General features: G+C 52.1%; 6 protein-coding genes across 6 annotated transcripts; 3 read left to right on the forward strand and 3 right to left on the reverse strand.

Annotated features, from left to right (window-relative positions):
* Positions 1-66: 66 nt before the first annotated feature.
* BDV37DRAFT_290499 (putative xylosidase/arabinosidase) lies at positions 67-1,687 on the reverse strand (the record flags this gene model as incomplete). Its single annotated transcript, XM_032088732.1, has 2 exons — positions 67-1,457; positions 1,531-1,687. The coding sequence occupies 2 exons, from the start codon at positions 1,685-1,687 to the stop codon at positions 67-69; spliced, it is 1,548 nt and encodes a 515-aa protein (XP_031936356.1).
* A 1,485-nt stretch (positions 1,688-3,172) lies between these two features.
* Positions 3,173-4,898, forward strand: BDV37DRAFT_287945 (putative hexose transporter; the record flags this gene model as incomplete). Its single annotated transcript, XM_032088186.1, has 3 exons — positions 3,173-3,775; positions 3,846-4,474; positions 4,535-4,898. 3 exons carry the CDS (start codon positions 3,173-3,175, stop codon positions 4,896-4,898), a joined length of 1,596 nt encoding a protein of 531 aa, XP_031936357.1.
* A 568-nt stretch (positions 4,899-5,466) lies between these two features.
* Positions 5,467-7,234, reverse strand: BDV37DRAFT_287946 (uncharacterized protein; the record flags this gene model as incomplete). Its single annotated transcript, XM_032088187.1, has 3 exons — positions 5,467-5,847; positions 5,913-6,361; positions 6,418-7,234. The coding sequence occupies 3 exons, from the start codon at positions 7,232-7,234 to the stop codon at positions 5,467-5,469; spliced, it is 1,647 nt and encodes a 548-aa protein (XP_031936358.1).
* Positions 7,235-10,365: 3,131 nt separating this feature from the next.
* tyr1 (tyrosinase) lies at positions 10,366-13,200 on the forward strand. The gene is made up of 8 exons (XM_032083352.1): positions 10,366-10,485; positions 10,570-11,259; positions 11,331-11,675; positions 11,728-12,027; positions 12,080-12,201; positions 12,261-12,569; positions 12,632-12,911; positions 12,967-13,200. Exons 2-8 carry the CDS (start codon positions 10,927-10,929, stop codon positions 13,096-13,098), a joined length of 1,821 nt encoding a protein of 606 aa, XP_031936359.1. The 5' UTR covers positions 10,366-10,485; positions 10,570-10,926; the 3' UTR covers positions 13,099-13,200.
* Positions 13,201-13,851: 651 nt separating this feature from the next.
* BDV37DRAFT_287948 (uncharacterized protein) lies at positions 13,852-21,327 on the reverse strand (the record flags this gene model as incomplete). Its single annotated transcript, XM_032088188.1, has 1 exon — positions 13,852-21,327. One exon carries the CDS (start codon positions 21,325-21,327, stop codon positions 13,852-13,854), a length of 7,476 nt encoding a protein of 2,491 aa, XP_031936360.1.
* Positions 21,328-22,447: 1,120 nt separating this feature from the next.
* Positions 22,448-23,595, forward strand: BDV37DRAFT_12823 (carboxymuconolactone decarboxylase family protein). Its single transcript, XM_032078694.1, has one exon. It carries the CDS (start codon positions 22,506-22,508, stop codon positions 23,181-23,183), a length of 678 nt encoding a protein of 225 aa, XP_031936361.1. The 5' UTR covers positions 22,448-22,505; the 3' UTR covers positions 23,184-23,595.
* The last annotated feature ends 215 nt before the right edge of the window (positions 23,596-23,810 follow it).

The following is a 23,810-nucleotide window of genomic DNA, read 5'->3' on the forward strand; positions in this document are numbered from 1 at the left end:
GACTAATTAGGCCATCGTCGCGCCGAGGTGTAAGATATAAAGTGTCAATTCCACCGATTCTAACATTTATTGCACACTTAGGTCCTCAAATTGAACTTCCACGCCCTCCATCTGCCCAACAGCGTAGACGCCAATAATCGGGCCAGTGAAATCGGGATCAGTCATATCCAGAGTATCAACCGTTCCCAGGCATGCCCAGTCATTTCCAACGTGGGGCTGGAATGAATAAAGCAGGGAGTACTGTTTCTCTGTGTACTCTATCCGGAAATGCAGTGAGCGAGGAACTTCCCCGAGGGTGTGTTTCTCAGTTCGAACAATCTTCTTAGCAGCATTGACCAGTTCGTGAACCACCGCCTGCTGAGCAGCATCGTAGTAGATCCTGGAGAAGCGGTGCTCTTCCTTGTAACAGGCGAGCCCAGCCTGGATCTTAGCAGAGCTCCAGGAACCTTTGATACCGCCAAGGACCACAGAGCTCGTACCGGCTAAGTTCCGTTGTCGCTTGCCAATGAAGGTGGGGCTATCTCTTGGGTGAGACAAATCGACCAATGACGCGGTCAATGTCAGGGATGAATGGTTATTCTCCAGCCGATAGTTGCTCATGATAGCATCTCGAAGGTAAAGGTAGTCCAGCCCACCTTCTGCCGTGAGTTTTAAGCTCGAACAGGTTGCTGAAAGGCCGCGGGGGTACAATTTCACCTGGTCAAAGACGGGCCATTCACCATCCCAGTCCACCCGGGTCAAGAAGGTCTCGCGCCCCATGGGGCATCTCCCTTGGTCCCCTCGGCGCCCCCCAAGGCAGACTCCCCACCATTGGGCATTTTCGTCCTGAAACAGCTCACAGTGGCCGGTATACTGGATATACTCTTGAGTGCCACGCGCCGTGAGGATAGGGTTGTTTGGACAGGAGTCATACGGGCCAAATACGTTCTGAGAGCGTGCCATCGTCACCATATGCCCGCCATGGGTGCCGCCCTCTGCGATGAGCAAGTAATACCAGCCCTTGTGCTTATACAAGTGCGGTCCCTCGGGGTATATGTCACCAGTGCCGCGCCAGATGGTTTTCTCCTCGGAGAGTTTTGCACCAGTCTTTACGTCGATTTCGAAGAGGTTGATCGTCGTGCCTGGGCCTATTCCACCGGACCCTTGCAGGTAAACATTTCGATCATCATCGAACAAAAGGCTGGGGTCGATTCCCTCAAACTCAAAGTAGACCGGGTTGCTCCATGTCCCTGACCAGATATCATTGGTGGAAACTATGAAATTCTCCGTCTCATCCCTAGTCTTCCCCTCTGCACGGATGACATTCGTACAGACGACGTAGAATGTGCCCTGGTGATGACGGATCGTGGGCGCGTATAGGCCTCCACTCCCCACCAGAAACTTCCCATCATCCACCGGGTAGATATTTGCCTGTGACTTTGCGAGGCTGAGCTGGGACTGTCGATGGATTGCATTTCCTGTGCACTCACACGTTAGCGACAGCTCGAACTGCGTTTTCCCACTTACTAAGTGACCAGCCACTAGACTTACCAATTTGCTTCCATGATACTAGATCTTGAGATGCGTAGATAGGTAGACCGGGGAAAGTGTGGAAACTAGAGTTGACAAGATAGAACCAGCCGTCCACCAAGACCACGGATGGATCGGGCGCGAAGCCTGGGATGATGGGGTTGACTGTATCCGACATAGCTAGCTCGCGCAAGGGATAGAACGAAGGCTGGAAGAAATAATCTATGGTCTATCTCCTCATCCAGTCTGGGGTAAAACCTTTAAGTATGCCACATCAGATAGTCCGCTTAGTATACAGCTGGCCGGTACTAGCTAGCGCCTTCTGCTCCACACAGTCTTACAGGTGTCATTTTCTCAAGTATTCTATGGAACGCATTCACCTCATCGGTCCTCATGCTAACTAGCCAGGTGGCACTAATCCTCCTATTGTGACAAAAGATTCCTCGATCGCACGTGCATGAGAGTGACTCGGTTGCAGTTTAGGCAAGTTCCAGGAGATCTAGGGCTCGTCCCGTGGGAGCAGGCCAATACACGACAATTGACCTCCATCCGGGTTGAGCTGCACGGTACATCAGGACTTGATAAGGAAAGATATACCAGGAGGGGAATCGGCCTCCAAACTCTATCTTTTCAAGGGCCAGTGCATTCCTCTGTTAGACGGATAAAGCTGGATGAGGGGTAAAGTTAGGTTGTTGTTAGGCGGCCAAGCGTGGATCTCAAGCACGCCGTATAGGCTAAATTGGAGTTCAGGGTCCAGGACCAGGCTCTCCCCCACAATTTTCTCCGAAGGGATTAGAACGTAGAGTAGTCAACACAATCACATGGATAGCTCCGCTTCGCAATTACTGGGTGAGTGATCGCTTACGCTGTCAAGTCTAACGGATCCACGGATAGGTCGCATTAAAAGAGAAGTGTATCTCGGTGTCGATGAAAGTTTTAAAGAATATCACTACAGTTTTGAATGCTAGATCGACATGCCCACGACTTGACACACATGTAGCCTTTTTACCTTTCTCGCCAAGCCTATCAAGCAAAGCGCTCAAGATCGGAATTAAAGCAAGTAAACATTCTCAATTTCAAGTTCGGCTAATGCTGAACCGTCCACTTGCCGGCGGTATCAGTGTAAGGTTTAACCTCCCGTTAGTTACCTAACTTTAATAAGTCAATCATCCTCTTACCAAATAAGGTGTAGTTGGAGTAGGCCTCCCATCTCGGGCCCCCGCAGGTTTCCCCAGCTAATCCTAAGTCTCCAACCCCAGTTCCCCACGGGGTTTGGCGTATGGCCTCCGAGATATGGAGGATGATGATCCCCAGCGATGGCGCTTCAAGAACACGAGAAGACCAAGAAAACGCCAGTTCTCGGCAAAATGCAGAAAGTGCATATGTAACACGCCCAGCTCAGCAAATGTCAACGCTGACTGGGTGGCAACAGGTCGTGGCAAGCCGGGTTGGGGACAATAGAGCCCGGAGTCGATGAAGCCGCCATATGTACGAAGGACTGGGGTTGCCAAGCTCATGTCTGTCTCGAGATTCATAAAGAGGGCTTTTCTTCGTAATTCAAAGTTTCTCTCATCCCCGACAGCTGTCGAAGTGGACTCATTAGCTTGCCACACCTCTTTTGCTTGCTCATCTACATCTGCATCCAGCGCACGCTTTCGCAATCATGGCGCTGCGATTCCGGCCCCCGAAGCCGAGCCAAAAGATCCTGCCCGTTAAACCGACAAAGGGCCATTTCTTGTTCGCTCAGCAGGAGTTCAAGCGCGTGCCCTGGTGGAAGAGGAAGAATATGCGTACCCTGTACATCTACATTGTCATCCTCATCCTGACCAACACAGCAAACGGTTTTGATGGTTCAATGATGAACGGTCTCCAAACCCTTTCCTACTGGCAGGAATACTTCAATCATCCTCACGGTTCGCTTCTCGGCCTCTTCAATGCCTCCATGAGTCTTGGCTCTCTGCTCGGTCTGTTCGTCGTGCCTTACATGATCGATGCCTGGGGCCGCAGGCTCGGGTGTTTCGTTGGATGTCTTATCATGCTGCTTGCAGTGGGTTTGCAGTCTGGTGCTACCGGCTTTGGCATGTTCATCGCTGCCCGTCTCCTTATTGGATTTGGTGACTGTCTCGTTCTTGGTAGCGCTCCGCTCTTGATCGCTGAGATCGCGCATCCACAAGACCGGGCCATCCTTGTCACGCTTAGTGGTGCTTCTTATCACTCTGGCGCGTTTATTGCTAGCTGGGTGACATTGGGCACATTGAAGATTCAGGTATGTATCATTGCCCAAGCAGCCACCGTAGATCTGACTCTTCTCGACTCACATTCTTTTCTTCTATTAGAGCGACTGGTCGTGGCGTCTGCCTAGCCTACTGCAGGCCATTTGCACCATTGTCATTGTGTCTGGCATTTGGATAATGCCGGAAAGCCCTCGTTGGTTGATGAGCAAGGGGAGACACGATGAAGCTCTGCGGATTCTCGTCAAATATCATGGCGAGGGTGACCAGGATGACGCATTTGTGCAGCTGGAGTATGCAGAGATCAAGGCTGCCATTGATCTGGATAAGGAGATTGACCAAACCCGCTGGGTTGATTTCTTGAGAACCAAGGGCAACCGCAAGCGAATCGGTCTGATCACCGCTCTGGGACTCTTCAGTCAATGGAGTGGCAATGGTTTGATTTCCTACTATCTCAAACAGGTCATGGACAGTGTTGGTATTACCAAGGCTTCCACACAACTCGGAATCAACGCGGGTATCAAGACCGAAGCCTTGGTCATCAACTTCACCCTGGCCTTCTTCATCGACAGATTGGGAAGACGGCCGGTCTACCTGGTCTCGACAGTTGGCACGTTTGTGGTCTTCAATGCATGGACCATCGTGTCAGCTCGGTACGCAATCACCGCTAATCAGGCGCTTGGATATGTTTTCGTGGTTCTGACAGTTCTGTACGGAGTATTCTACGACATCAAGTAAGTACTTCATCTTCCAATCTCTATACCAACAGCCCCTGACATTGAGATTCCTTGCAGATCTGGTCTCATGGCAACCTACACCACCGAAATTCTTCCCTACGGTCTTCGTGCCAAAGGCTTCACCTGGCTGAACTTCTGCGTCACCGCGGCACTCTTCTTTAATCAATACATTAACGCAATTGCCCTCGATGCCATTGGCTGGAAGTATTACATCGTCTACTGTGTCTTCCTGGGAATGGAGGTGTTCGTTATCTACACCTTCTTGATCGAAACCCGGTACACTCCCATGGAGGAAATTGCAAAGTACTTCGATGGTGACGACGTGGTTGATGTTGGTGAAATTGCCGTTGCGGACATGAAGGAGCAAGCCAGGAAGTCAGAGGGCAAAGCAGCTACTGTCCATGTTGAAGTGAAGGAGTAATCTGATACACGAGGCATGTTGTGGATTATTTCTTAGGACGCTTGTCTCGAAATTACCGTTGTTTAGCTATACCTAGAGTTCTTCCTAGGCATGGATGGCGAATATGATTCCCAGGTACTAGGGTATAGTATGTCAGGTAACTACCGATTGTATGTAAAGTATAAAGACCTACAAAATAGATAAAAAGCTTAAACACAGAGTAATTATACGAGGGACAGGATTGCAGGAAGTAGTTTAAAAGGACACTTGTAAATATATCAGCTAGGAAAATATTGCATACTATTTTTAACCCCTATTTCATCCAATCTCCTCTTCCTTTGGATTGAATTAAGTGCTTAATGAAACTACTCTTTACTTGCGAACTTGGCTTGATCTGATGGCATCCGCCCTCCCATCTCACGCTTCAGTTTTGCAATTTCGAACTCGCGATTTTACTTGTGGTCCTCTGACAACCTGGGCAAATTCTGTAAGAGACCCCTGTCCAGGTGTAAACTGAGCTGTTCGTTGGGCGGAAGATCTGTTACTTTAGTCTTTGCATGCACATTTTCTTGTCCGCGTTCGCTCATCTTCAAAATTGCCTCCAGAGAGCGGGCCCATGTCGAAGCGTAGGAACCCCAAGTAGTGCCTGCCGCAGCTCACCCTCAACTTCAAGATTTTTCACTTCTGCCATGGAGTACAGTAGAATGGCACGCCGGATGTAAAACATTCTGTCTGCGTCATCGACCTTGTTGGGGCCTATGATACCCACGTACCCGTCCTGCTTCGAGGTCCCGTCTGTGGATTTCTCGATCTCGTCCACAAATTTTTGTCGGACATCCACAGCCTCCTTGACAGCTGGAGGCGAATCTTCAGTCCCTTGTTTACTGCAGCTGCTTGGGGGTTTCATGACACCGATTGAAAGGGGTTTTGCAGCGATCCTGTTCCCGGCCAAATATTTTTCAACAATTCCCTAACTGCTTTGAGGGATTCCTCCATTTTTTCTCCCTGTTTGATGTATCCTCGTAGTCGACTCACAAAATCAGGCCCCTTGGAGCGCTTTACAACCTCTGAAAATTTTGTTGTGTCCGGGAAGCCTGCCAATCGACCACTGTCTCTCTCAATGAAAACGAACACTGCACGTCCGATATGCCGGTCGTGGCCGTCCACAAAGAACTCGGCGTCTTGCATTGGCGATAGAAAGTACTTGACCCAGCCCAGGATGCCATCCCCTAGGTTCGTGTTAAAGTCTTTGAATATCACAATAGGCGTCTTTCCGTCGAGGACATGGTTTCGAATACAATGAAATTGTTCGACTAGTTCGCCATAGGAACACAATTCTTTTAGCAAGACTTCCAGATAAACCACATTATTCAGAGATGCAGGAAAACCTCCTTTAGATCCTCCGAAAGACTTGATCGTTCCAGTTCCATGGGCTTGGGAATTTCTTGTTTTCCTTTGGATATCGGGGGCCTGGGTTGACTTTCCTGATATTCCGTTGTATTTTTGTTTGTTTTGAACTTCTCAAACGTTGGTGCTGTACCGCCTATGTAAACATGAATCCCCCGGCCCAGTTTGTGTGGATACGTTCCAAACGGCGCCGGGAATTCATTTAGCCATCCAAGAGCCAAGCCGTTAAATATCGAGTCGAATTCATCGAAAAATACGACTGGTATATTCTTGGTGAAGGATTGGTCTCGGATCGTGTCGAACACTGAGTGCAGCGGCTCTTTGTTTTCTAACTGTGAGAGGTTGAACACAAATTCAGCACCGGTTTGCTCATGGCTTTTTAAAATCGTCCGGATAAGCTGTTTGATCCCGAAAGACTTCCCCGAGCCGGGTTGACCAAAGACTGCAAGATTGAGGGGCCCAGTTTGTATCTTCTCCACATACCCCCTAATCTCGTTGGCGATACGACGAAAACCATCGATCTCAGTTCGGTCCGCAGTCCTCAGAGCACCAAACGATGCATTGGGGACATAAGGCAACACATTCCTTGGGCCATTGGTCACAATGTCATCACTGGTAAGGAGGAGGTTCGCCGAGGGAGTCTTATCATAGACATTACCGTACGGGAGGCAATCGAACAGTGAGACCCTCGCCGGTTCGCCACTAGCGGCCCTTTCGGAAATTGTGGTATTAAGAGATAACAAGATCGGATCAGGGGCCGTATCATATTTCATGTCCTGGAGTGTGGGCTCTTTTCCATCCCCTCTCTGTGGAAAGTGTAGTGTAGCGACCCGGCGGGACCATGTGAGGCCGGAAATAATAGCTTCGTTGATTTGAGTCTCGCAAAGTACCTCCAAGGATTCGTTGGTCTCCCTTGCCAGGGATGCAACTATACCTGCGGTATACGCCATTTCAAGATCCGGTGTAATATCGGTATTTCCCCTCCTCATCGAGTCGACGAAGTATCCTACTACCGCTTCATGCTCAAACAAAGTAGGGGTGAGTTGTGTCCATTGACACTGTTGGACGTGTCGGGATCCATGTAAACAGCTCCTTCATAGCCAAGCCTAATAATGAGATGGAAAGGCCGTTGACCAAACGGGGTTTCAAGAATTTGGTCCAAACATACTCCATGATGCAATCCCACGAAAGGTATTTGATTTCTCCCGGGTTTAGCAGTGATTCAAGCTGAACCAATACCAAAATCTGTGTTCCCGGGACGCCCAGGCTTTCATTGACAAGATTTGAAAAGTCAACATTGGGCAGCAAGCTGTATATCAAGAGCTTGCACTTTCCGAGATTCCTGAGCTTGGCTGGTTCAGTTTCAGTTCTGCCAGTCACTCCACAACATCCAAATGGTTCCGTTCATCCTCTAGCAGCAAACGTGTTTTTAATAGACTGCTCCCCTCTACTAGGGCCTGTCGCTTGTACGGAGAAGGCTGGAAATTGATAGGAGCGCGGACTGTTGGCTGTCGTTAAGCAATGCGGTGTATTTACCTAGCGGGGTGTCGGAAGATATGCTTACATGGCTCACAACCAACATTGAACACCAAATACCCCCGTTCGGCGTTGATGGACCACCCAAAGTTCCTTCGGAAAAGTACATGAATGCTATCCCCACCCTAGATGACACGGATAGAGGCTCAGAAGATTGGCCTTCTTTTCCGACGAGTTCAATGGTTAAATAATACTTACCTTCAGCTTCTTGATCAAATCATGGGATCGGTCAAAGTACCTCCCCTCTCTCTAGATGACACTTTTGCAGCTCAGGAGTCCACTAAAAAGTTGGTTTTTAGACTAACATACCCACCGGGGACTTTCGGAAATAAATGCGTTCCGCTGGCTCATCCAGGAAAAATAGTTTTGTTCTCTCTGGACCTTGAGCTCGAACCAGGTCCAATTACTCCAGTTAGGACAACTGACCCCACCCTGATCATTGGACAGAGTAATGAGTCTGATACCGCTAATACGAGGGACCACGCCCTCACGGAGAGCCTGGCATTTTGTACACACCGAGTATATCCTTCTCTGTCCTGACTGTGAGGGAATGGCCTCACACTTGAAGTGTACCATGTCTTAAATTCATCAAATCGATCAGTAGTGTCCTTCAGTAGGTGCACAGCATACTGCCCAGAAGGGGTTTCATTACGAAGCTGATCAACATCGTCGATGATATTGATACCATTTGGGTGGTTGGGCGGGGCTCCGGCAGCCATGATGCTAGAGCTGCGGGGTTATTCACGGCGTTTGATGTGATCCTTGACGGCTAAAAAATCTGTAAGGAAATAGCGGGCGATGAGAGACCGATATTCGATACTGGCTTTTTCGAAATTCCAGGAGGCGTCGTCCCTATTATATGTCTGAAATCACGTGGTTACCGACCAGGACCTTCAGGTGCTTACAATCTACTTCAATCACAGATAACCACCAGATTGCAGCTTTGTCATTCCCCAATGTCATGGATATTTAGTGTACTAGTGTGTGTATGCATGATGGTGGGTGGCGGAGGAGGGGACTGAGAGTTCCGAGGAGACACATTGACAGTACTAAACTGATAATATCTGAGACAAGGGTGTTATTGGATCCCTTCACGAGGCATACAATATTGTCTCAATCCCACCTCATCTTGTTGTGCTACTGGAAAACCACTATCTCTATTAGAGGTGCATGCAGCGATAAACTATAGACAGGGAGTTACTGCATGGGTGCATTAAAATATGTATCTCCTCCTTCCCCGATATGAGCCTTTTTTCGTCCCCAACGCTGAACGTGGTCCAATGTGAGGCTACGTTACAAGGCCGGGAAAAGTGCATTGCGCATTTGTAAGGTTGAACTATCTCCCCAGTTGTAGCTCTTTGCGCACCTTTTCCAACAGCAGGTCTCCCCATTTACCGTACAATGGCAATTAGAAGCCTCCTCTATGTTAGAAGGGTCTCGCAAACTTCCCATCAGCCATACAGGTGTCCATGAATTGCTCAAGGCTGATGTGAGTGCATTCGGCCACCTAATTCATGAATGTATACACACCAAGCAGCGCTTCACATCTCCTGCCTTCTTTACATTGAAGCGATGATATTTAGTCCCTACCCTTGGCAATACATAGAGACATTGTTCCTTCCAGTCGAATGTCCTTCCGGTGCTCGGAATTTGGGCATCCATCTGAGATAGTGTATACACTGCGTCATTCGCTAGCGCCCTCGCATTTTGTCATAAATCGGAATCTCACATAAGTGACTAGGTTGGTTTTCATTCTCGGGCCCTGAAATCTCATAATAGCCATTGCAGCCATCCCATATGTATGAGACGACACGTCACTTTTCTAGGACTGATTGCAACGTGGGTGCTCTGCATTCGATGCCCAAGCATATCTCGCTAGTAATATGCTACAGTACATCAGTACGACCTCAATATTCGCTATACTGCCGCCAAAGCTTGAAGGAAGCTGCGCCATCATGGATAATCAATTGCATGCCCCCAACTCGTGACTCTTGCTTCCAAATGTATGTAATATTCTCAATACTCAAGTTGAACGGATTTCCCACAATTCTTTAAAAAGAGGTACCTGGGCACCTGGGCAATTGATAATTTAATTGTTTGACATATATGTACTCCGTCTCCATCATCAAAGGAGTTGAGGGAGCCAGTGCAGGGACAACTCAGACAGCAGACTAATGCAGCCAGGATGGGTAAAAACCATGCAGAATCGTGGCAGCTGTTGGAGGTTTGGAATATGGCGAGGCATCCTATGACAATTAACTACCTGGGCAAAAAGACATGGTCCCCAAAAGGATTACTTACTCCGAAGTTCAGGGGGCACATGACATTCGTCGCTTAGTTAATCAGATCATTTATCGTCCCTCTAGTTCCTCGGGTTCCGGCCCGCAACCCAATGCGGGGTTTTTTTGCATTTGGGCAGTCAACTAGATTATATACAGATCTGTGGCCTGTAGAACATTGGAATCTGAGCCACGAGCATACATATCCTCCGGGAAACAGATGCGTGCCACGTCTACCGGAGGGGTGATGACTCGGAGATGGTGGCTGGGCTGAAGACCTCCGGGGTAGGTACTGGGAGCCGCATCTGCACCAATGATGGCAACGCGCAATACACCACTACAGTGGACGATCAATATTGACATACTGCAGGTAGCTGCCTCGTAAGGTGAGCTATCCTTAATCGCAGCATGAATGCCACGTCAACAGGCGGGGTAACAACGATAATTCAGCTGATCACATCATTATCCAGTCCTTTTCTTCAGGCATGAGAAGTGGTTAATAACACCAGGCTCGGCGCCAAACCTCGACGCCCAATGAAGGCACTGCGCGATACACCACTCCGATGGATACAAGACGTAGAAACAGTGTTGTCATTGCAGTAGGTGAATCTATGCTGCAGCCAGTTCATCCCAGGATGGAATTGCCCCCTCCCAGCAACGCTGGTGATGCGGACCTTTGGTTGCCTTCTGCCTTCATCGAGCCTATACTTTTACATATAATGGGTCACAGATCCATAATGCTTCAGGGGTGTGTAGAAGACCTGTCATATACACTCCAACGTCAGATTCAGCTGCACTCCATCTAAGCACCATCCGCGCCGGCCAAAATGCCTTACATCATCACCGGTATCCCAAAGGATCCTAAGCACCCTCTTCCTATCCGCAAAGATATTGATGACTGGTATCTCGAGCAGACCAGGCTGGGAAGTAACCGCATCCAGCTCACTCTATTTGTGGAAGCCTTGACCGTGGTACAAAACCGCCCCTTGCAGGACCAGCTGTCATACTTCCGTCTGGCTGGTATCCACGGAGCTCCCTGGACAGAGTGGGACGGGGTGCCTGGTGGTCAAAATGACTCCAAAGGAAATCCGACGGGATTCTGCGTGCATAACAATTACACCTTTCCCACATGGCATCGGGTGTATGTGGCCTTGTACGAGGTGCGCTTGTCTCTCATCAGACCTCATGTGCTTCTAGACGTATCGGTATTCGTATACTAATAAACATATAGCAAGTAATTTATGAAGCCATGCTTGACTTCATCAAGCAAAATGTGCCACAGAATGGGAAAGCTGACTGGGAGAATGAAGCCAAGCAATGGCGTCTCCCTTACTGGGACTTTGCCAGGTTCGCCCGGCATGGACATGACAATACCCAAGGCGATGAACTTCGATTGCCCATTCTGGTCACGATGCCCATGGTCAAGGTCGCCGTGCCAGGGGATCCAGACAAGCAGCTAATCAAGCCCAATCCCCTTTACAGGTTTCAGATGCAAACCCTCATGGGCACCTTGCAACATCCATACGCGATCACGAGTCAATCAACCGACGAACACGGCAGGTCTTTCACTCTTCCGGTGTGTTTCACTTTTCCTTATTGCTTAGTCCTAATTCTCATGCTGGTTTCAGTTCGACAAATGTCAGTCCACCACCAAGTATGGTCTTCTGGAAAACTACAACGCCGACGTGTGGGCGGACGGTGGCCAGAACTGGCTGCGCGCTAACCTGGCATTAAACGAGCATCCCTGGTACCAGAATCTGGATGGCTGGGACTCGGTACCGACCTTACAGGAGATGACCTTCCGTCTCCTAAGTATAGGCCATAACTGGGGGGAATTCTCCAGCACCCGGTACGATGACAGCCCTAAGGGAGACCAACAACCCTTTAAGAACTGGATGAACCTGGAAGCTATTCACAACAACGTCCATGTACGTATGCAGCGTCCCGATCCGCGAGAGTTATAGAGCTAATGTTCCGCAGAACTGGGTTGGGGGATTCATGTTCAGCCGTCCAGGACGGCACGACTTGAAGCTCTGGGGTGCTGGCCATATGAGCAGTGTTCCAGTGGCTGCGTTCGATCCAATTTTCTGGCTGCACCATTGGTAAGCGCTCCCATACTTTCTCCGCCGTGGAACAGGGATAATAACGCGGAGGGGTGCAGCAATATCGATAGGCTCACTGCGATCTGGCAGTCCTTAAACCCTGACCGCTGGTTCGATGACGATAAGAGCAAAGTATCGAAAGATGACGACCTACGTCCCTTCCACAGGTTTTGTGAAAAGAAGAGAGAGGTCGTGTTCTTCAGGTCTGACGATGTGAAGGACTGGCGACACTTAAACTATGATTACGCTATCACTAAAGATCCGAGCAGAGTCGCGAAGGAGGTTCTCGAACTGTACGGGCAACGAACAAGCGAGGTGTACAAGGAGTTTGGCAATGAAGACTATATTCTAAGCATCTGGTACAATCGGTACGTGTACCTCTAGGACGACTACCCAAGGCAATCGAGACTTGTCGCTGACCGGGGCTCAGGTATGCATTGGGGGGCAAGCCGTTCCAGATCAACATCTTCTTCGGTGACATGGATGGCAAGGACTTCTACGACGCCAGGTCACGGAATTTTGTGGGCAGTGTCTTCAACTTCAGCGGCAGCCTTGAGGACAGTAACTGTGACAAGTGTGCTCAGCAAGAGCAAGAGGGTGTTTTGTCTGTGGCCCAACTTCCAGCCAGATTAGCAGTCCACTACTACAAAAAGCAGAACAAAGACGAGATTCCAACACCGCGTTACGTCGTGGTGAATAGTCAGGGCAAGGTAAGCGTTCCTCGGTGAAGTGATAAGGAGTCACCCTGCTCATTCTTGGAAATAGGTTGAGACGAAGGTAGGGGTGCAAGTTGCCCTTCATAAGACTGAGACTCACTACGGCCTCATTGGGGGCGATGGCTACCACAGGGTGGCCAATGGGGAGCCTGCCGAGGTGGACGATGGTTATCGCGCCTGAGATTTGGACAAGACGACTTCGTTCATGCATTCGTGGCATGAGGTGATTCGCGGAGATTAGGTGCATAGGCCCCCATGCAAACTAGCTATTGCAGAAGTATCAGTTATATAGCACTGGATAAATCATAAAAGTATAATGGACATTATCAATTTTCTCGTCATTCAGTCGCTTGTTTTACGGGACATTTTGAGGATGATACTGTAAGGTTTCGTGACAGACAGGGGTGAGATATCGTAACGCGGCCTCTCAAAGCAACCCTCCACTAACGGCAGCATTAGACTGAGCAGAGTATCTTGCACTAATTCCTGCCTATACCAATATCTCCCTCGAAGGCTAAAACTGGGGACACAAGGCTCATGCGCTAGACCTAGCTAAGGAAAGCAACCTGCGGGGGCTTCCGACACCAACGGTAAGTTAGGTTAGGGGCCTATGGCTAGGTTACGGTGGTTAGATTATGCCACCCTAGTAAAAACACCAGGAATCGCAGTATCTCAATCAACTGACCCTACTAAGTGGTTCTCTATATTCTGATTTACGTGTTCTCCGGTCCAAAGGATTCAGGGATTGAATCGATTGTCAGATACTCCACCCCGCCAAGTCGGGCGGATTATGGTGTTTCTGTAAGATTGTGTCTGCAACGTGCGGCGCGCAGTTTGGGGGTGGAACGAAACACGAGTGCAAGAATTCTTAAACATGATAGATTCTGTGAGTATATAACGGTTGACAAAAATAAGCGCAAGAGAAGAAAGACTATCAAACAATAGAAACAACTTTACTCCTTGAATACTCCATCATCTGCTCCAGAATATCCAAATACGCCGCTGTCACCGCATCAAACTGCTCTTCCCCAAACACCCGCTGATCATACTTCCATTTCAGACTATAACCTGTAGCTGTCTTCGACACCTCCAAATACACCGCATAGTCAATTGGCATCCGAACCTTACTCAGCGCCATCACCATCCACCGCATATGCTTGTCGACCATATTGGTGGTAGGTGGCGGCGCCTCAAAAGGCTGGAACAGAAACATTGCTTGAGACGCCGCATCGTCTCGCTTCCTGCCCAGGGCGTTGTAGATATCCGTCAGGCTGACGTTGCCGTTCTCGGTTGTCTTCCAGAACAAGGTCTGGGTGGATTTAAGCAGATCGCGGATGAGGGTGTCGGGGGAGAATGTACTCCGGAAGGGGAGGAAGTTGGCGCACGTCCCGGCGATAGTTTGGGCTTCGGAGATGTCGACATTGCGGCCAGTGATTAGGTTGTCATACGTGACATCCTGTTGACCAGAGAGGCGGGCGAGGAGGAGCGCGAAGGCGGTTTGGAAGACGATTGGAACGGTCACGCCCACGGAGGCGGCAAAGGAGTCGACACGACGGTCGGTTGTTTTGAGCGTCAGGGCTGAGGCGATGGAGTGGGTGGCACTGGGGAATGGGGCGGGAGCGTTGGCTAGCAGGGATGTCCAGAATTCGAGGTTTTTCGACTTGTCCGTGGCCTGAATATAGGAGACGTAGTCGCGGAAGGGGACCGTGTCCGGAGGAGGCTGGTTTTTGGCGAGGGCTTTGAATTCGTCATCAAAGATCCGGAGGAGGGTGCCATCATACATGGCGTGGTGGATTTTGAGGAGAAGGTCGCGGGTGCCGTCTGGGAGGATCAGGAGACGGTACCGGATGAAGGGTGTGCCGAGAGTAAATTCGGCGTCCCAGGCGGCATTTATATGTTGCTGCTTGTCGGCTTCTGAGGCGCAGTGAATGATCTTCAGGTCGAGGACGGGGTTGGCGAGGACGACCTGCAGCCAGCGCCCGTCTGCCTCCAGCCACATGGATCGCAGGATTTCGTTTCTTGCTGTCAGCTCGGTGGTGACTTCGATCCAGTGGTTGAAGTCGATCACCTCGGGGAGTGGTCGGACGGTCTGGCATTGCCAGAATTGCTCGGCTTGGGCGCCACGAACGAGGAAGTCCTCCACTCCCGGGGGAGCCGGGTAGACGACTTCGACATCGGACGGCTGGACTCCAGCGGTGGAGAGCATCGCGTACACCTCATCAGAGACGGGGACAGACACATCGTCTACCTTTGGCACGGCTTTGTTCACGGGCCTCATGCGAGTCGCCATCTCCTGTAAGAGAGGGAATGCAAGCACGTCACTGACGGTAAGCACATGGCCCGCCTCCTTGCACTTGCCGACGAGATTGATGGCCGTGATAGAGTCACCACCATGGGCGAAGAAGGTACTCGTGGCGCTGATCTCACTGGTCTCTTTGTGGAACAGAAAAGCCCATAGGCTCTGTAGCGCCATCTCCTCTGGCGTGACCGGGTCCACGAACTCGGCCTCGGCGTCGATATTACTATACTGCAGCAATTCGTTGCTATCCATGGCATTCACCCATTCCACAAGCTTCTTCCGATTTGCCTTCCCCGAGGGAAGAAGGGGCAAGGTGCCGACTGGAATCCAGATGGTCGGAACCATGTACGGAGGCAACGAGGTCAGACTGATGCTGACCGTCGTGAGTGTCTCGAAGGTGTCCTCGGCTGGCAGAATTCCATTAGGGTTTCCGGGGTCGACCACACAAAAGGCAACCAGCTGCGGCCTCTTCTGGATCTCGACGACGCTGGCGATCGCATGCTGGACCTTATTGGTCTTTAAGATCGCCCCCTCAATCTCACCCAGCTCGATGCGGTGTCCGTGGATTTTGACCTGGTTGTCTTTCCGCCCAAAGCATTCAATGCGGTTGTCGGGGAGCCACCGAGCGAGATCACCGGTTCGGTAGACTCGCTCAGAGCCCCGGAGGACGAATGCCTTCTCCGTCGCCTCGGGCCGGTTGAGGTATCCGCGCGCGAGCTGCGTCCCACTGAGACAAAGCTCGCCGACGGCGCCGTAGGGCGCCAGTCTCAGGCTATCGTGCTCGAGAACCATGGAGACACAATTCCGAAGCGGATGGCCGATGACCTTGGCGTTGCCGCCAGGCGGGATATAGCCTGCGTTCGCGAGAATCGAGGCCTCCGTGGGTCCGTAACAATTCATGACGACGCAGTGTGGCGCCCAGGTGTCGACGAGATCAGGAGTCACCGGTTCTCCGGCCAGATATATCCCGTGCACGCCCGGTACATCGGCAGGCTGGAGGAGCTTAGCAACGGTGGGAGTCAGGAAGAGCCGGTTCACCTTCATTGAGTTGATGACCCCGGCCAGATCGGAGAGGAGGGACTCCATGGGAGCCATGCAGAGGGTTGCGCCCGCACCGAGGGTGCAGAAGATATCCCCCACCGAGACGTCGAAGACGTAGTTGGAGAATTGCAGCACACGCCACTCCCGATCCCAGCTCTCAGCGAGAGAAATACTTTCAATTCCCGCCGCAATGGAGCGATGCGGAACCAGCACCCCCTTCGGCAACCCTGTAGAGCCGGAGGTGTAGATTGCGTATGCCAGGTGATGGGGTTCCAGGTCTGGAAGCTCCAGGTTGCGGTCGGAGTACTCAGAGAGGTCGACATTGTACACGTCCACCACCTCTACCGCGCGATCGGCCTCGTCGAAGATTCCGCGCAAGTTCTCGTCCGTAAGAACCATCGTGGCGGACACGTCGCTGACGATAAAGTTGTTTCGCTCGGGGGGATTATCCGGATCCAGTGGGACAAACCCACCCCCGGCCTTGAGGATGGCCAGGATCGAGACAATCATCTCAACGGACTTGGGAAGGCAGAGAGGGACCAAAGTGTCTGGGCCTACTCCTTTCTGGACCAAGTATCGTGCCAGCTGGTTGGCATGGCTGTTCAATGCACGATAACTGACTACCTCGGTCTTTTCAAACTCAATTGCGACGCGATCGCCATCGGTCGCTGCAATAGCCTCAAAGCCATCGTGCAGGAACCTCGCGTCCGTGGTGGCCGGCACCGACATCTGCTGAAGATATAGCGCCTCAGAGGGTGCGATCAAATCCACCTCCCCCAACCGGGTCTGGCTGTTGTCCACCATCGTCCGCAGCAACTGCATCACTTCCTCAATGATAAAGCCCGTTCGAATGGGCTCAAGATACCCGGACAGCCGCAGCTCAAACTCCCCATCGGCCGTCTCCTCTACCTCAAGGCTGTTGAACCCAGTATCCCAGATGGGTCGTTCGCCGTATGGCTCCAACTCAGTGGCGCCGGGGCTTGCATCGGTCTTCACGAGGAAGTTAACCATGGAATCAAAGAGACTCGAACTTTGCGCCGCTGCTTTCAGTGCTCGTCTGAGTCCAACCTGCGAGAATTTAGCAACTTTCCACAACTCGTTCTGCACTAACGTCACAACGTCTGCAAGGCCCATCGTGGGCTCCAGCCGAACCCGAATAGGGACAGTGGTCATGGTCGGTCCATTCAGATCCTGGATGCCCGGAATCGGAGCATCGCGCCCCGAAAGCGTGATGGCAAAGGTAATGTCGGCGCTTCCCGTGTGCTTCCACAGAATAATTGACCAAGCGGCGTACATAAGCGCACCGGTCGTGACACCCACCGAGGCGGTAAATGTGCGAAGGTCATACTGGATGGTTCGCTTGAGAGCGTTGAACGGCGCAGCTTCCGTTGTGAGCTGCGTTGCAGCAGCGTTCTGAAGGTACCCGGACCAGAAGTCTGCGGCCACGTTCTCATCCAATCTCTGGGAATGACGGACGAAGATGTTGAAAGGGGGTCTGACCACTAAGGGCTGATTGTGGTAGACCGCTGCTGCATCCCGGAAGAGGAATTTGGAGGACCAGAAGTCAAAGAGGGCGTGGTGCATGGTGACGATGAGGATCTCGCCGTTGACAATGGCGGCTCGGATCGGAGGCTGCCCGAGATCCATCTCCTGGGATGTATTGTGCGATACATAGTCTTCGATCGAGATGTCGGATATCATCTGCCAGGGGAGCTGGAATTGCCGGTGCACGGTCTGCAGGAAGGTTGCGCCGTTCTCGAGGAAGCTCGTTCTATAGATGGGGTTCGCGTCGATGGCTTTTTGGAAGGACTGCTGCAGCCTGGGTATCTCGTATCCCTTAATGTTGAAGACTCGGTGATACACGTATCCGCCGTTACTTCGGTGCGCGGAAATGATCCCCTCCTGGAAGGGGGTAGCGTGGTATGCGTCCTCGTATATCGTTGGGTCCACGTCTGGTCCGCCCTTGATGAGGCTGTACGGGGCTGGCGGCTCTTGATCAGTTTGCGCTATCACCTCGTACCTGAGAGAGGCGGCTGCAGTGGCCAGGGAATCCGCTCGAAGAAGGTCTCCCAGTTCGGCGACATAATTCAACGGCAATAACTCGGAGATGACCAGCAGCGCCTTGAGTGAATCTCCGCCGAGGTCCAGGAAAGACTGGTTGACTGTGATCACATCCGCGGGAAGACGAAGGACCTTGGCCCAGACCGTCTGGAGGACCGTTTCCACCTCGGAGAGCGGCCTCCCTGCTTGGTCGGTAACCAGTGACGGGCCGATGAGATCCGACCGTTGCATCGCCTCGATCTGTTTCCGCAGGAGAAGCACGTCGGTCTTCCCGTTGGTGTTCAGAGGTAGCGTGTCAAAAGATAACCAGTACGCAGGTGTCATATAGGAAGGAAGCCTGGCCAATGTCGCCTGCCGGAGGTTGTGAACCAGCTGAGCCCACGGCATTGTATTTTCCGGCGAGATACAGGCGACCAGTGCCTTCTCTCCCTCGATCGTAGCAGCGATAACCACCGCAGCACGCACAGCCTTCTCCCTGCTCAGTAGGGCCGAAATCTCGCCCGGCTCGACCCGCTGGCCGTGGATTTTCGTCTGGAAGTCAATACGACCGATGATCTCAATCGTGCCATCTTCCAATCGGACCGCCATGTCACCTGTCCGGTAGAGCTTGCATCCCTTCGTAAATGGGCTATCGACAAAAGCCTTCTCGGTCAGCGCCTTCTTGTTGAGATAGCCACTGGCGATCTGCGGCCCTTCGAGACACAATTCACCGGGAATCAAGAACGGGGTGAGCTTCTGCGTGTCCGGATCCAAGATGTAGGCAGACGTGGTATCCGATGGACGGCCGACATTGCGGCTCGATAGCTGATCCGTTGGGCCCATTTGTCTTCCCCAGTTTAGCTGCGTACATTCGCTGAGCCCGTAGTTGTTTTTCAGCTCCACATAACTAGCCCAGCGAGCGACTACCGCGGGGTCGGCGAGTTCGCCAGTGAGGTTGACTCTCTGCAAGGTTGGCACCTGCTCGGGGTCCAGCAGGGAGATGGTCGACGAGGTGATCCCGAGCGTGTTGACCATCATTGCATTGACGAGATTGGTCAGGGAGAGTTGCAATTTTGACCGGCCCGCGAGACAGAGACAGCCTCCATTCGCTAGGGTGGAAAGGATGGTCCGCTGTGCAGCAGAAAAGACCGGATTGTAGAAGAGTAAGTTGCGGTTGTCTTCAATGGCAGGTGCACATTGAATCCCGGTGGAGGCAGCACGGTGGCTGAGAATAACACCCTTGGGCACGCCGGTGGAACCAGAGGTGTAGATGATATAGGCGGGTTGCTCGGGGTCCAGATCTAGACACAGGTCGGATTCATTCGACGAGGACTGGAGGAGATCTTCCACCAGGTAGGCTTTCGTATTTGGGAGTTCGTCGACGAGGTCCCCTTGTGTCAGGTAGCACGGTGCCTGCACATCTTCCATGATATACGCCTTGCGGGCTGGCGGCTGGGCGGGATCCAGGATCACATATGCGCCTCCGGCTTTCAGAATCGCAAGTAAAGCGATCACAAAGTTAACCGAGACATCCATATGAATGGGAATGATCGATCCGGGAGTCATCAACCTCGCTAGCTGATGAGAGACGCGATTGGCGGCGGCATTCAATTGCGCGAAACTGAGGGCCTCGCTGAGCTCAAACTGCAGAGCTGGCTTGGTGGGATCATTGCGAGCCTGTTTTTCAATCAAGGTATGGACCAGCTGGGGAGGGACCTGTTCATGCGAAGATCGAAAGCTCAGCAATACGGTTCTCTCGTCCTCTGAAGCCAGGCTCAAGCCCATGAACGGGCCGTAGGGGTTTGCGACAATCTGTCGCATTACCTCCCAGAAGTGCTGGAGGATGATCCTAGCTCGAGCCGAGGGATAGTTCGAGTCGTGCAGCATGGACACCTGCGCGGTGGCAAAGTCCAACGTGACTTTCATGGGAACATCCAGTTGCCGCAAAGAGTCCACGGGAATTTCTGATTCCAGCACGATGAACGTGGATTGCACGGCGGTAGTGCTGCCGCTGTGCTCCTCGATCGTTCGGCTACCGAGGAATGAGTACCGAGAGGCTGTCTTCTTTTCGCTCTCCAATCTGTGGAGCGCTTGAAGGGTCAGCTCTTCCTCCGACAGGCGAACGCGAAGAGGAGTGGCCACATCCATTGGACCGACGATGTACTCCGTTTGGTCGAAGCTGCAGTCTCTGAGATTGGTATAAAAGGCGACATCCTGGGTCTCGAGGTGGCGGGATAGCGTCGCGGCCCACCCCGCGCGAAGCATGGTCTTCACACTGACCTGGTGCTCCTGTCCAAAGTTCTCCAGCTCAGAGAGGAGTCCCACGTCGCCCGCGACTCTGGTCTCGATGACCTTTCTGCCCGGATCCGAGGAGCCCCATAAGCCCCTGCCATGGTATCCATCCAAGTACCCATTCCAGAAGCTGACGGCCTCATTACGGTTGCGGGTTCCAATCGCTTTGGCATAGTTGCTGAAGGGGATACGGGCTGGAAAGGGAAACCCGTGGAAGAAGAGTTCAAAGTCATGCCAGAGCAGCAGGATAGACTTCACGTCAATCAGAGCGCGATGGTAGTGGAGAGTCAAGACCGGTCGGTTCGCGCTTGCTTCGTAAAAAGTCAAGTATGGCACGGTCTTTTCGCGTGGCTCCCAGCTTCCAAGGCCCATAGGCAGAACGAGATAGACCACTTTCTGCCGCCAGGAATCTCCATCCGCGCTGGCAACAATGACCGTGCGAAGGATGGGATGATGAGCGGCCACGGCTTGCCAGGTCATACGGAGCCGGTCAATGCTGAAGGCCATCTGCTCGGGGACTTGGAAAGAGAAGGACGTCCATCCAGATTGCTGCCCCAGTGACGAGAGGATCTCCCGCTGGACCGGCGTCAAGTCAAACAGTTCACCATCACCCTCGGGCGTGCCTGAACCCCCTCTAGGACTTGGCCGTGAATCCACTCGAGGGAAGACCTGCTGAAAAATTTCCGGCGCAGGCAATGGGGGTTGATAGAGGAAAGGAAGTGGCTGATGCAACGCCATCGTTGATCAAAGAGCAATGAAATATGGAGTCTACAAGTCTATATATGAACTCAACGAAGTGGAAAAGAAGGTGTCAAGGATAGATGTATAGGATAAAGACAGAGGACGTCCAGACTTCAGAACAATGAATATGTCAGTCTGGTCTTCAAGCTCATCGCCTGCTCTCGATTGCTCTGCCTCTTTCCGTGGTGCGAGACTACTCCCCTTTATAGAGTTCTTGGGCCAGCTGGAACTCTATACAACTCACACCTTCTCGTCCGGGGGGGGATCTCTCTCTCCAGCGGTTTCTCCCACCCATCTCTACGTCTCCCGCGTTTTTCGTCCATGTTGACCTCAGCTCTGCCATAGCCCCTCTCCTGTACATCGAACAAACCCGTATGCGTCCGGCATCTCAGCAGAGCCCGATACCGATGATTGACACACCCGCTTCTGAAATGACACAAGTACATTACAAATCAGGATGGAGCCCTCATTTTCAAGGAATCTGATCCTGTAGAGTGTACTACTGAGTGCTAAGGATGAAATGTAACCCTGAAGAAAATTGGTGCGCATTGTGTTTTGTATAGATGTCGGCTAAAAAGTCGCGATTCTCGTTCTGATGACGAGTGAGACCACTAGTGTAAGCTGCAGGTGAGAATTTAGCGCTCAATTCTGCACAGGAGAGGTTGGATCGGCACTCGGGGAAGTTCACACGTGGGCGTATCCTCACTCCCCGCCAAGACGTCCCAAGTAATGCTGCATGCATTCTGCAGAGTTAGCGTTTTGCGCGATCTTGTGGCTCCAGGCGCACCCATGGCGACGCCCATTGTTACACTGGCTGCAGGCGGCGATGGCAGTTTCAGGCCAGCATCGTATAGTCCATAGTGTGAGTTACGTGCCCCCGACGGAGGTCGCCTAAGCTCCGTCGAGTTGGTCTGGTCTCTTTGACGTCTACGAAAAAGTCTATGAGATGAGGGGACTGAGAGAGATGCATGATTTTGATTTTGATTTCTAATGCCAAAGAAAGACCATTGTGGATTTGTCACGTCGATGAGAATCGAGTTATATAAATACCCTTTCTCCCCTCCCCCGTTGTTTCCACCATAGCAGCAACCAGAGTTCCCAGTGTCCCTTCCTCAGCCTTCTCTTCCCAGCTTTCTGCCTTCCGAGGTATCTTGATCCCAATCAAACTCATCGCCATGTCTTCCACCGCCGATTCCTCCTCTGCCATTCCCAACGGCAAGCAGGCCACCACGGTCTACGCGCCCCTCCCCACCACCACCTACGCCAACCAGCGCGCCGTCTTCCCCTACGTGGATCCTACCCAGGTCAACGCGGGCCTGGCGCAGGCCTTTAAGGTCCTCCCCTTTGAGCGCAACGTGCTCAAGCTGCTCGCCCACGCCGAAGGATTCTTCCCTTCCCTCTCCAGCCTCCTGGGTACCGTCTTCCGCTCCACTCGCGAGCTCCCGACCCTCGAATGGCAGCTGGTGGTCCTGCGCACCGCCGCGCTGATCGGGGCGCACTACGTGTTCGAGATCAACACCCCCGTCGCCCTCGTCAATGGCATGCCCAATGCCAAGCGTCTCCTGATTGCCTTCGGCAAGGTCGACGACACCGAGTACTTCAGTGAACGCGATCGGATTCTCCTCGCCTTTGTCGAAGAACTGGTCCGCAACAACACCGCCAGTGACGGAACCCTCGAGGCGCTCAAGGCCCACTTCAGCATTCGGGAAATCATGGAGGTAATTGTCATTGTGGGGCTGTATACCATCTTTGGACGGGTGGCGAACGTCAGCCGGATCGATGAAGACCCTGAGATCCCGGGGCTTCTGGATTCGTTGAACAGCTTGACTGGGCAGAAGGATCGGGGCGAATAGGGTGTCTGTGTGGACCTTGATGTCGAGTAGATATTGTTAGTCAGTTTCGTGGAATGTGATTTGTGGAATCTTCACGAGTGGTCCTGTTTCAAATTAGCATCTACCGGGTTTAAATGTAGGGTGAGAATGTAGAATGGAGCCGTTGTGGATGAGACAGCCAGAAGGAGTGGACTATCCTGCGGCTAATGCACGCACCGCCGCATAAGTTCTTCTCTGGGGTCGACCCTCCCCCCGGCAGAGATCTGTATCAAGCTTCGTGCCTATCAGACTCGAGATATAGCTGAGTAGTCAGAGGCTCAAGTCATTCAAACAGTGGTGTATTTGAGTGGCTGACGACACAGCCTCTTGTCGATCACCAGGTCACCCGCATTCAGTGCTGGGCCTTACGTTTCTCGACCCCCTACGTGGCCGCTGGGTTCATCGGCATACCCGATAGCATCGGCAAGCTGCCGAGCACCACCACCAACGATTTCCAGGACCCGTCCCTGCGGCCCATCCCGCCAACCAGATTCTCGGGTGGGACTCGCTGCTCGACTACGAGAGTGTCTGTGCGCCTGTCGAGGCTCGAATTGCTCTCCCTTAGTATCCTTCAATCCCTTGCCGCTTTCAATATCAATAATTCCTCTG

The sequence above is a fragment of the Aspergillus pseudonomiae genome, assembly GCF_009193645.1.
Source record: "Aspergillus pseudonomiae strain CBS 119388 unplaced genomic scaffold BDV37scaffold_105, whole genome shotgun sequence".
Lineage (NCBI taxonomy): Eukaryota > Fungi > Ascomycota > Eurotiomycetes > Eurotiales > Aspergillaceae > Aspergillus > Aspergillus pseudonomiae.

Coding starts and splice junctions, on each gene's coding strand:
- tyr1 (XM_032083352.1), top strand. CDS start 10,927: ATGCCTTACATCATCACCGGTATCCCAAAGGATCCTAAGCACCCTCTT. Junction 12,570..12,631: donor CTAAGCATCTGGTACAATCG/GTACGTGTACCT, acceptor ACCGGGGCTCAG/GTATGCATTGGGGGGCAAGC. Junction 12,912..12,966: donor TGGTGAATAGTCAGGGCAAG/GTAAGCGTTCCT, acceptor TCTTGGAAATAG/GTTGAGACGAAGGTAGGGGT.
- BDV37DRAFT_12823 (XM_032078694.1), top strand. CDS start 22,506: ATGTCTTCCACCGCCGATTCCTCCTCTGCCATTCCCAACGGCAAGCAG.